At 41.5% G+C, this 13,026-nt stretch overlaps 2 protein-coding genes across 9 annotated transcripts in view; one reads left to right on the forward strand and one right to left on the reverse strand.

The window, feature by feature from the left end:
• NF1 (neurofibromin 1) overlaps positions 1-13,026 on the forward strand; it is a 2,143,703-nt gene that overhangs the window by 1,479,078 nt on the left and 651,599 nt on the right. The window lies entirely within an intron of this gene.
• EVI2B (ecotropic viral integration site 2B) lies at positions 3,544-9,897 on the reverse strand. The gene is given in 3 exon segments (XM_078679711.1): positions 3,544-5,971; positions 5,974-6,296; positions 9,778-9,897. Coding segments are annotated over 2 exon segments (1,287 nt in total). The 5' UTR covers positions 6,263-6,296; positions 9,778-9,897; the 3' UTR covers positions 3,544-4,973.

The raw sequence follows: 13,026 nt of genomic DNA on the forward strand, positions 1-13,026 counted from the left end.
TTAAGCCTATACACAGCTGATCGTTGTGTCTCGTTATTTTGAAGACCGGTCTCCTCACGGCAATTATGTCAACTTGTCAAATGAGTGAACTGCAGGCACTCTCTGCAACCGCTGTAGAGCCAATCTTTTCATAGAAATTAGTGCTGAGGTGTCTGGAGACCAAAAGCCATTAATTCCTTCCATTTTGGCCAATCCATCTCTTTACCAGTGTTCTTTGCTCCCTCTCACCCCTCAAAAGATTGATCAGTTGGACACAAAAAGACCTTTACGTTGCTACATAGTTTTTTTTGGTCCTTAGGATCAACTATTCGGGAGTTCTCTGTGGCAAATAAAGTTAAGACTGTGCTGAAGAGGACCTTGTTGAGGTGGATAGTCTTCAACATAAAGATATGCTCTGCAGTGGCCGAGAAGCAGCCCCTGGATAGTCTGCAAATCAATTCCATTAGGTCCAAGTTTGCTACCACTGTGTTCTCACTAGGGGTGCCTACCTGGGCAGCTGCCACGTGGGTATCGATGCATGCTTTCAAAAACCACTTCTGTCTTGACAACCAGGTAGGATAGGAAGGACATTTGGCTGACTCTGTTCTGCAAGATGTTATGTTTGTGCACCAAAATTAATCTCTGCATCCCAGTTCCCACACCAGCAAGCCCAATGGAATGTTCTGTGGGCTAACCATTCAGAGACATTTACATATGCGTTTCTACCAATATTAACAGTTGCATGCAAATACATTAAGCAACCATGCCCGTAATTCTAGACACAAATGGGTGTGACAGGTAGAATATTCTGTTATTAGAGATGTCCATACAGCCACACTGAAAGCTCAAGGTTTGCTCAAACTTATCATTTTGGACACATTTTCCATCTAAATCCAGATCCCGAATCTAGTGATTTGCAATCCTGAAATCATAGAATGTGGGTACATTAACTTCCCTCCAGTATGCATGGAGGCACACATCCTTCAAAATGGGTGTACTATGCAGGAAAGTGAAAATGCGTTGTTAATTTCTGTTAACAGTCTTTTGTATAACAACTCACTTCAACTCTATTCCTTATGGTCAAATATTGTAATTCTCTCATAGAGGTAGGGCTGGCCCACACTTCAATTTGTATACACATTTTAGCTGCAGCTACTTACTTGCAAATTAGATTGTTTCTGCTTGAACAATCCCAGATGCCAACATGTTTATGCAAGGGCTAAGAAAGTGTATCTTATCTAGAGCACCTCATATGCAGAGGATCTCAACATTGTCCCAAACTATCTATGGTTGTGCCTTTTCAGACACTACATTCTAGACCACCAGAGGCATTAAAATGGGAAGTGGCTTTTCTTGTCACAATCACGCTCTTAGTTAAAGGTAGTTTTAACCTGACATCCACAAATCCTACCAAAGGCAATACTTGTTTGCGGCTACCAAACCACTCTTCTTCCAACTTTCTTCCAAAAACCCTCAAGCAATGCACAAGAACGCTTCACTCTTCGGGTGTCAAGTGACCATTCATGTACGACATGGACAGAGCTATACTTTTTCACTTAATTTACCCATTTCTAAAAGGGGGCATAGACAGATAGTGTGTGAGGTCCATTCAGGTTTGTTATGAATTCTCAAAGACAACTTTCAGTCATTTCACAGGCACATTCAATGTGCAGAAAGGGAATACCGTGGCTTTCCTTGGCAACATCTCTTTTGTGGATATTTTCAAAGCAGCTACGCGGATATCTGTTCATCCAAACGGTTTTAAGCACACATTTTACCAAAACAATTACTGCCAGTTCACGTCAGCCTTAAAGGAATTAGGCACTGTTTTTAATTCAGTGCACTGCGTTTGATTTACAACATATGCTTCGAGTGGAAAGTTTCACTTATTCATTTTCAACTGTTTGCAGCTTGTTGTTTTGTAGATTCAAATGCACCACCCTTGCACCTTCAGATGGAATGTACATGATTGATATCTTTCCTAAGCATTTTGTACGTTAGTAAATACGCAGACGCAGCAAATCCAATTGGGAAAGATAACCTAATCTGCTTTGTGTGTTTTGGGCCCTTAATAATGAGTCATTATCAAGGCTACAACATAATGACTGGAAGTAAACAAGTTTTAATATTCACCTCTCCCCCGTTGATGGCCAGATAGTGCACAGCATGTGATCTACAACATGACAAACTGCGAACAGTTACACATAAGTAGTATTTTCCTTTTGTAGTTTTTCTATCTCTACCCGCAAAAGCAATGCATTGGTTTGTGCTCAGGTTGATAGCTCAGCGGTTTTAATATATGTTGAGCAAAAGGTAAATGAAGGTCGGGGTGGGGGGGGCGGTTATAACAATAATAAAATAGCCACCATTGATCCTAAGCGCCAGTAGGATTTGATCCTGGTCATGTAGCATTACCCCTCAATATGCGTCCATCAGTGAGCACCTCTAACAAAACATGCCAATGGAGGTCTACAGTGACTGAGAGGACTTCCAAAGTTCAGAGTACGTCGACAATTTTAATGATTAGCGAGCCAGTTCATCCATCTGATGCCCTCCCGTCTCCTGTTCAGTCAGGAAGAGGGGCAGTAACAGCTTCTACTATAGTAAAGTGGTGGGGCGGGGTGGTAGGAGCAGGCTTGGGTTTTAAAACTAAAATAAAGACTTAATCCCGCTCTGCTGTCGGCCTGCCTCTTTGCTCCTCTCGTCCCTGAAGTGGATGGGCTTTACTGCACAGGCTCCCAACCCAATCCAGATGCTGCTCTCATACTATACTGAGCATGAGAGCAGCGCCTGGATTGGCCTGAGCGGGCTGGTTTGACGATCGCTCAGGCACAGGGAGTCTGCAGCTTTCCTCCAACTGGGCTGTACAAAGCAGCTACGTTGGAGAAGCCTACATGTGCATATATGTTTGGCTGGCCTTAGACAGCCGACCAAACAGACATGCACACTTACCTACCACTCCTCCATACTGCTGATGTGCCGCTTGGCTTGGTAGGCAATAAGGTTAGAAAATAAATTATAATAAAATGGTTTTATTATCATTTTACTTTTCAGTGGGGTGACACTACTCCACCACAGTGGAAGAGCCTCCTCTGTGAAGTACTGGGACAATAGGGCCATTGTAGTGTAGTCTGGTCTTGTTGTGACTGGCATGTTATTATAAACTGTGCACCTGCCACCAAGGGTAAAATAATTAGCAAGGATTGTGTGCAGTGGACACTTTCATTCTCGCTATTGAGGGTTAAGCCTGCAGTGATTCCTATCTTGCTACTCTGCTCCATACAATATCTCTGATCTCAGCCTTTGCCTTCTTTTCCTTACTGATTTCTCTTGGCCCTCACTAATTTCCCTTGTTCCTTAAGTCTGTGAAGGTTTGAGGTAAGATTGCTCATGCCATTCCTGCTTCTCTTGCGAACAGATGAAAGCCAATATAAACCAAACACAGAAAGTAGTCATCTGTGCCCTTCGACTACTGACACACTTAGACATGTACCCAACATTCCAATAAGAATAATTTCTGTTACTTGTCATGTGTTTTATCTTAATATATTATCTCTGTGCATCTAAAACAGTACTCCTTTTTATTTAAACCGTACATGTGCCCAGCTCATAATACTAAACAAAATCATTGTTGCACTGATTACATTAGTCAAATGTTATTGTCTTTTTGCAGAAAGACATACTTTTTCAGTACATGTGCACAAAATTAAATCCCGTGTCTTGTTGAACAATTAACCTCAATACCTATTATTTGTATACTACCAGCTTTAACTGAAAAAAACAGTTAACAGACTTACAATGTGTTTGCTTTGAATGCTAATAAAGGGAACATTCTGTTTTTATAGAGCACAGTCTTCTTTTCTGTTTTACTCATGTTTTCTTCACATGAATGTCATCTGAAATTTTAAATTTGTGGCCTGATTTGTTAGTGATATACCTGTCAATTGTAATAAAATCCTCATATTTACGCATCTAGTTAATCCAGTTTAATTATCTCAACAGGTTTTCCTAAGTTTTTTCCAACATGAATTACCATTCCAAAAACAAAGAAAAACATCAGTCTCTAGCAGATACTATTCTCATTGTCTTAATCCAATTAATGGTCTGTCTTTTTGTAAGTGGGCTTAATTTAGTGCATGTTTTGCGCATGTTAAACTCCTGAATAAGAATTGCAGTGGTCTAGTTTGGTTAGCCATTTCGCAGAGTGGCTGTGGGTTGACTTCCTTGGATTTCCATTTTATGTTCTTCTAAATTTAGGAAAAAAAGTATGACACCCTTCTAATGTCTACAGAGAGCCTTTTTAGGACCATCATTTTCAAAACAAGTTAAACTGTTTTACACTACAGCTCTAATCATTGTAGTCCAATAACTTGTTGACTGAACATGTGCTGGGATGAGGAGCTTATCCTGTGTTATGTAATTGACAACAAAACCACTCACCTGTTGCCATATAGTTACTGCAGTTGACTGATGGCTTAACATTTCAATGCTGAAAGTATTAGTATACAGACAGTTATCCTCTAAGACAAGTACTTTAAAAAGAAAATCGTAACTTTTCTGAAGTATATTTAATGATCCCAAAAGCCAGTCATTAATCCTTTAAAGGAGGTATGCGCTGGGAGTATTAGAAATGACTCTTGAGCTCAATAATATTCCCTTTATTTTAATTTCTTCAAACTGAAATGATCTTTTCTTGTTCAGATTTAGATAGTACATCCACTGTAAAAATCCCATCAGTTAAAGCATACGAGTGCTTCGTTTCTTATATGCAAACTTGTTACATTTGCTGTCCTCTTCAGAAAGCATTTTGTCATTAGTTTTCTTTTTATTTTAATCTAATGGTATTCTTTGTTTGAAGCAGTGCTTTGTATTTTTGTGTGTGCCTTGAGGCCGTGGATATTTACGTTTGAATTGTTTCAAGGAGGATTTAAATATTTTTCATTAGAATTTGATTTTGGTATAAAAAAAAAGTAAAATGCACCAAACGTAATAATCTAGTAGACGTCTGGAGGAGGTGGTGGAAATTCTTCAAATCTGTCCTCATTGAGTATGCAAGAAGGTGGATGTGGAAATAGCTGTGGCCCCTTTTGTGTTTGCTCATCTCTTGCAAATGAATCTAAATGGTTGGCCAACACCTCTGTATTTTCATGAACCTCATTGCAAGACATTGGTGAAGGAAGCTGTAGGCTGGGTATTTTGGATGGTTCTGGGAGAGCAGATTCATTAACCAGTTTAGCAGATACCACAGAGTGCTGTTCAGAGTTGGCCAACTCCATTAATTTTGGCATGGTATTTAATTCTCCTGGACCATTGAGACTGAGAGACATTGTAGAAGGTGGATTTAGTATGTCCAAGGTTGGATTAGACTGGCCAACCTGATTCTCTCCGTCTTGATTGTATTGTTTAGAAAGATTGTCTTTGGAGCTATTGGCTTGGACACTGTCCTCATCCTGCAGGGTTTGTTTCTTGTTAAACATCCCAGGAGAAAAATTATTACTTGTAATTGATGCACGTTGAACGCATTGAATAACTTCCTCTGTAGGAACGGTGAGGTCTGGAGAAAATTCACCATCTGCTAGGGGAGAGCGACCTGCCCAGTTTGTGTCAACTGTAGCTCTTTTAGCTACACATTTCCATATCACTATTGTTGTTACAACCATGATTATCAAAATACTGCCAAGAAGATATGCAAATATCTTGGCAATTCTATTAGTTTGATCTGTTGAGTTGTTTTCTGATTGAGGTGTTTGTGATCCTTCATTTCTTTCAGCGCCTTTTTTCTTTTTAGTTAACGTGGGAAAAAACTGAAATGAACTAGTTGAGCTTGAATGAATTTGAACTGTAGCTGAGCTAGTAACTGTTATTTGCCTTGCATTTCCTAGAAAAGACTTCTTTCCCGATGCAGATTCTGGCAAAGATGTTGGTTCTTTCTGCAACAGTTTCGTCCCTGTTGCCTTTTTCTGCAAAGGTGATGTTCTCAGTGGTTGTTCTGCAAATGTATTGTTGTAGTTATGTCTGTCACAGGTGGTGTTTTCGTTGTTGGTTTTTGCAAAGGTGTTGTTCCCATTGCAGGACCTTGCAAAATGGATGTTCCAAATGTTTGTTTTTTAGTAGAAGTTGTTACCATTTTTTGTTCATTCGATGAAGTTAGTTTAGTTTGTTGGCCTTGTAAAGATATTACCGTTGTTTGATAATGTAGATGTGTTATAGGTGGTTTTGCCTCTATATGAAGTGGCTGCCACATTTGTCCAAAGCAGATTGCAATTATGAAAATATTTGTCATTTTTTGGATAATAACTTCTGTACCATCAGCTTTTCTAAAAAGAAAAATATAGATGTCAGTGATTTATAAATCAATGTTTATCAGCACAATTTAAATCTAACAGTTCTTGCTCAGTGTATTTTGTAGAGAGGTTATGGAATGGCAACAATTTTGTCTTAATGAGTTTGAGGAAAATGTTTGATGTTCAATCTACCATTAACATAAAGGCTTCACCATCTGTGTGATACCAGAGACTGAGAAATGGACACTACATATAAAACAACATCGAACTTAAATATGTTGGCTAAGCCTTATAATCATTATTATCTTTTAATTTCATCATGTATGTATTTAATACCTTTGATGTAAGAAGTCTTCCATGCATTGAGCATAATTTGCTCTGCATTAGGAGCCACAAGAATTATATTTGTTGCTTTGTTTTACACATAATCCGATATTTCCTGCATAAACCACTATTGGCATCAGTTGCAGATTACAGCAAAAACTATTTCTAGCTCATAATATTCAGAAAATATACTAGATATAAATTGTCAACTGGATTTCTTATTGTTTTCCAGCGTTAAACACCATCTATAAAACAGCAAAAAAAAGTTATCTCCGTCTTCACCAGAATCTATTCTTGCCATCTTAATTCCATTAAGGGTTTATGGTTTGTAGCTGTATTAAGTAATTCATTGCATGTCTTGCCTGTGTTAAACTCATAAATGGAGGTAACGGTGAAATAGTCTGGCTAGCTTGTTGCAACTTATCGGTTCACCCTGAAATTGTTGAGTTGACTTTTTCCGAACTGTCGAATTTTAGATGAAGTGCATGAGATCCACAACATACGGATTCTAACCAAGTTTACCATTAGAGGACATTTTTGTTTGTCAGAAGTAACTCTGGTCTAGCAGTCCCACAAGACAATGTGCTTCTGTGCATTGCTGTTTTCTTACTTGAACACTAACTGTTCTATGATATTGTACCTCGAATTTGCTGTACGACTTATATGCTAAACTAATTTTGGACTCCTGTGTGATGGATCCAGATGTGATTGGGTGCATTGTAGACTTAATCAGTGACCACTCAGATATTAAGTGTTGAAGATTGAACAATTACAAAGTGCCAAGGTGTTGCAACAATGTGAACTATTGTTCCATGTGAAAGGGATTATATATTTTCTAAGATCTGTATAATACACTTCTGAAATCTGTTTCTTTGTCTGTTCTAGAAAATTAATCTGAACTATTTTTGTGTATTGCCTGCTTGGACATTTCCTAACCACTTTAATCCTTGCATTTTGTCACACATACCAGGTTGAAGCTGCCAATAGTGTGTTGGGACAGTAAGGTCTCCTGCTTGGTTTTGCAAGATTGCACCCCTCTCCTGAACTAACCATGAAGTGAATTTGTGGCGTGTGTGTGTGTGTGTGTCACACACGCTGATTACATCAGGAGAAAACATTCATTAATGACTCTAAGCACAATGTAATCCAACAATTTGGGACCTCTACTGCAGAGATGATGTACAAAATGGAGTTGGAGACAGCCTGCCAGTTGAGCAATGTACATTGCTACCATTCCTGAAGCTTTTGTGTAGAGCTCAACTGTAGGGTGTTTGGACTGGAGACGAATGGCCTCTTGAAGTGCAGAAGTCGTTTTTTTTTGTTGCCATGTTCTGTACTTTTGTTCCCCAAGAGGGGCTGCTCTTGTAAATCTGACAAGTGTCAAGGTTGAAGTCTTCAGTCACATTTATGGCTCTGTTTTGGGTTCCGCTGAACAGGGGATTCACAACCCTGCCCTCCTTCCTACTGACACTAGAAGACAGACTGTTTCTGTGGAATCCGCAGGCCCTGTCTGGAAATATCATATTCAAAGTGGGCTGAAACCCCAGATGATTGTTCCAGGACTTCCCATTGACCAGTGCTAGGCAACACTCGACAGTGTGTTGGAGAAACCTCGAAGACAAAGTGCTGGTGTTTTTGACACCTACCTTCCCAGCCAGGTGAAGTGATATCACTTGGGAAGTTTGCAACATTCTGCTGGAGTAGTTGAGGATATGCCTTAGCCGAGGAAGCCTGCCTTGATTCTGACAGAGGTGCACTGAATGTGACCCTGCTTGAAGAGGCTATCCACAGATGAACACAACTACCTGGTGGAGGAAAGCTAGCCAGTGGAGGGGCTTTCCAGAGAAAGGGACTTACGAAACGACAGGGACACTTGAGCGCCTGGGGGAGAATGGCATTACAAAAGACTGTGGTGAGCCCCTGCAACCTTCCACTGGTGTGCATGCCACCAGCTGCTCTCAGCTGGACCACCGAGTTAATGCAACCATCCTTCCTGGCCTGAGAGAGTTGGTGGTGTATCCAGTGCGGACCTCGTTTGCCCAAAACCTTTAACACTCAGCCGTGGTACTGAGTTCCTGATACTCTGTTGCCCCAAATACTGTGAGCTACTTTGAACTGAACGATGACTATTGGCTCTTCTACGCCATGCCACACCTGTGCTGGCGCTTGCAAGTGTACGCGATTACCTTTAGATCCCCCGAAACCCATCCCTCTGTAACTGAAACCCCACGAGAACCTGGAGGGTGAGCGTCGAGAATAACTGTAGCCTCTTTGGGCCCCCTCCCTCCCCAATATTGAAAGTGGGCTTTCCGTTCATTCGACTTGCTCGTTTGAATGGCCCTGTGAGCACTTTAAGAAGAGACACGATGTCTCACTGGCCCATTTGTGAGTGTTCTGCAATCTGCACGGAATAGGCGGGCCTAGCGGCAGCACTGCACTCAGCAACTGCCCTCCATGGACTAAAGACACCAGCACTGTGATCTGGAGTCTTCATTCCTGCAGGGGCATCAGAAATACAGTGGGCACATCAGGGCACGTTGATTGTTGCCATCAGTGCATGATAGTGAGCACCAAGATCTTGTGGTGCATTCAGCAAAGTGTCACTATTCTAGGCAGACGCCCTATCCCTCGATCACTGTGAGCATTGTCAATACGTCTGAGGTTGATTAAGATATTCCCGTGATCTGTCCCCGTGCTTGTGTAGCATTGTGTTACATAGAGCTTAAAGTACGTACTGGCTGGACAATGAGTTTATTAAGAACTTTTCTGTTACAGGGCCCGAATCTCTAACCTTACACCACCTCCCTGAGTACAGCTTGGACTGCTCGCCCCCGTCCTGAGAGTCAAGAGGCTAAGGAGTGTACGTGGTGCGCGCGCTTTAGCGTTCCCTGGGACACCTGGGGTCAGTGGCCTTAAACACCACATTTGCAGCCCTTCAGATAAGGGTCGCATATTTTAAAGCAAGAGATTTGTAGGAGACACAGAATCCGGGTACTGCTGATCAACAGATGAGAATTTATGAAACGGCATTAACATTCTTAAAACACATGATGACAGTATATCCTGAAGATTCAGTTATTAAACACGGTATAAAGCATCACAACAAATTAGTATTTTATTATGCCATATCGCAGTTAACTGAATAATGTGAGCAAAGCAGATACAAGTAAAATCCGGTAAAATGCCTTACCCCTGCTTCTGCTTTCTTCTCACTCGAAGTCTCTCCTGCGTTCTATTGTTGCGTGTTTCAAGAGGCAGGAAGTGCCGAGAGCAGTGCGAGAAGCGAAGAGAAATGGTGTTCTCTCTTATCCTTCAGTACTATCAGCTCAGAAAACGGAAGTTCTTTTGGTTTTTTTTGCATTTAGGAAGTGTGTCAAGTTAACAAATATGTGAACTTGCATGCTTACGGTTGCGCTTCAACTAGTGCCAAAAAGTAACTGCTGTTTGCGTTCACCGTTTTACACCATTTTTCATATCACGTCAAACTGTGAGCCGACATTGTTCCCACTAGTGGCCGTTTCCAACACACTTAAGAACATCCTAATAGCGTCTGTTGATGTCGCTAGTCACCTCCGAAGGACTGTCATAGGTGCGAAATATGACGTATTAATTGCAAAGGCGAAAATATTCCTGTCAAATCCCAAGCACCTCTGGGCCACATAGACCCCGGGCTCGCAGTCGAGTGCACGCACCATCAATTTAAATCTGAAGTTTGAACACTGCGCCATGAGTACCTCTGTCTTAGACAGTAGATGTGAAGCGATTTACAGCTGCGTCACCAAATTAAGGCAATAGTCTACTATCTGTCTGCGTGCATGCAACTTGCTTATCGGATGTAGCTATTACCTGCCTAACACTGAAGCTATACTAACCGAACTGTAAACAATTGTCGCATGAATAGATCTTGCTGATCTTCAGAACCATATCCGCCCAGCCTAAAACAAGTATCTGCTGAAGCTTAAACAGACACGCGCATCGCACACAGTAGTACCTCAAGTTATTTCTTTAATAAATTCAATTTCTTGTAGAACTATGCATAATTGACACAAAATGTGCCACAACAATGACTGCATTTATTTTCAGAAAACAACGGTCCTAAGCCTAGAACATTATTTCAACGCAATGTCATATAGACCACAATTGGACACTATATATACTTTTCCTATACCCAGCCGGGCAAAGAATGTATTTCAAACAATTATTCAATATATAAGTTACAATCAAACAACAAACATTTGGCGTTTGGAGTGAGGCACAAGCCTGTGCCGTACTAGAAAAATAGAGGAAGGTTGTGAGAGAGGGTGCAGAAGAGAAGACAGTTTACGTCAGGCAAAGAGAGAGTTTGAGCAAAACTGGATACTGCTTAGAATTCAAATAGGCAATATTCCACAGTGGTACATACATATAAAAATATTTATAAATCAACTGTATGTCTACTGAGCAAAGTCGACGGCGTTTCGATCCCGTGCTCAAAATAATGGGATCATCATCAGGACTTAATAGTTGCCTGGTGTAACAAAGAAAAATTTGCCCTCGGTGCTAGAATGATCCGAGTGGCGCGTAAAATGATTTCCAAGAAGTCAGATAGGTGGTGGCTGGATCCTGGTAGCAATTCCTAAAAATGGTTAATGGCGCAATTGTTCGAGGAACCAGGTAGCTCGAGTGGCGCGTGAAATGGTTTCCAAGAAGTCAGATGGGTGGTGGCTGGATCCTGGTGGCAATTTCCGAAATTCGGTAATGGCGCGATTGTTCAAGGAACCAGGCAGCCCCGTGTGGGTGCCACGTTGGTTGTTTTTGTTTTAGACCAGTGTTCGATTTGATATTCGATCCGCGTTTTGATAAGAGCCTGTCCGTTGGTGCGGTCGGTGAAATACGCGATCCGCTAAGGAAAAATGGTCTGGCAGTTGGCCGATGCACAGGCTCCTCGTAGGTAACGTTTGCTCAGTAGACATACAGTTGATTTATAAATATTTTTATATGTATTTACCACTGTGGAATATTGCTCAAAATAATGGCTGCAGCGTTACCTACGAGGAGCCTGTGCATCGGCCAACTGCTTGACCATTTTTCCTTAGCGGATCGCGTATTTCACCGACCGCACCAACGGACAGGCTCCTATCAAAACGCGGATCGAATATCAAATCGAACGCTGGTCTAAAACAAAAACAACCAACGTGGCACCCACACGGGGCTGCCTGGTTCCTTGAACAATCGCGCCATTACCTAATTTCGGAAATTGCCACCAGGATCCAGCCACCACTCATCTGACTTCTTGGAAACCTTTTCACGCGCCACTCGAGCTACCTGGTTCCTCGAACAATTGCGCCATTAACCATTTTTAGGAATTGCTACCAGGATCCAGCCACCACCTATCTGACTTCTTGGAAATCATTGTACGCGCCACTCGGATCATTCTAGCACCGAGGGCAAATTTTTCTTTGTTACACCAGGCAACTATTAAGTCCTGAGGATGATCCCATTATTTTGAGCACGGGATCGAAACGCCGTCGACTTTGCTCAGTAGACATACAGTTGATTTGTAAATATTTTTATATGTATGTACGTACCACTGTGGAATATTGCCTATTTGAATTCTAAGCAGTATCCAGTTTTGCTCAAACTCTCTCTTTGCCTGACGTAAACTGTCTTCTCTTCTGCACCCTCTCTCACAACCTTCCTCTATTTTTCTAGTACGGCACAGGCTTGTGCCTCACTCCAAACGCCAAATGTTTGTTGTTTGATTGTAACTTATATATTGAATAATTGTTTGAAATAAATTCTTTGCCCGGCTGGGTATAAGAAAAGTACATATAGTGTCCAATTGTGGTCTATATGACATTGCTTTGAAATAATGTTCTAGGCTTAGGACCGTTGTTTTCTGAAAATAATTGATACCCATGGTCCCAAGCCATTTAGTGGGTCCCCTTGTTTTTTGATACAGCAATGACTGCATGCATGCAAGGTTACTAAAGATGTGGAGTATCCTACTAACTTGAGGGCATACAGTTCGTATCCAATTAAGGTGGTCACATACATCAGCATAAATGTGCTTGGAAATAACACTGTAAATTGCATGGCAGATCCTTCTCCTTCCTCGCCGCCAATACCTGGAACTCACTCCCCACCCACCTCCGCCTCACCCAAAACCACATCTCCTTCAGAAAAGAACTTAAAATCTGGCTCTTCGACAAATAATGTACCACATCCCCAAGCGCCTTGAGACCCTCTGGGTGAGCAGTGCGCTATACAAATGACCGAACTTGAACTTGAATAAAACAGCTCGACAAACTTAAGTCTGGAACTAAATCACAAGCAACTGGGATCCCATAGCGCAGCGTGCTCCCCTTCAGCAAAGCATTCAATCGCCTCGTCAGGGATAGAATGCGCTATATAAATTCCAATACAGTACCCAAGGCTGTACCTGAAAGCACTGAAACAC

Source organism: Lissotriton helveticus, chromosome 3_1 (genome assembly GCF_964261635.1).
Source record: "Lissotriton helveticus chromosome 3_1, aLisHel1.1, whole genome shotgun sequence".
Taxonomy (NCBI): domain Eukaryota; kingdom Metazoa; phylum Chordata; class Amphibia; order Caudata; family Salamandridae; genus Lissotriton; species Lissotriton helveticus.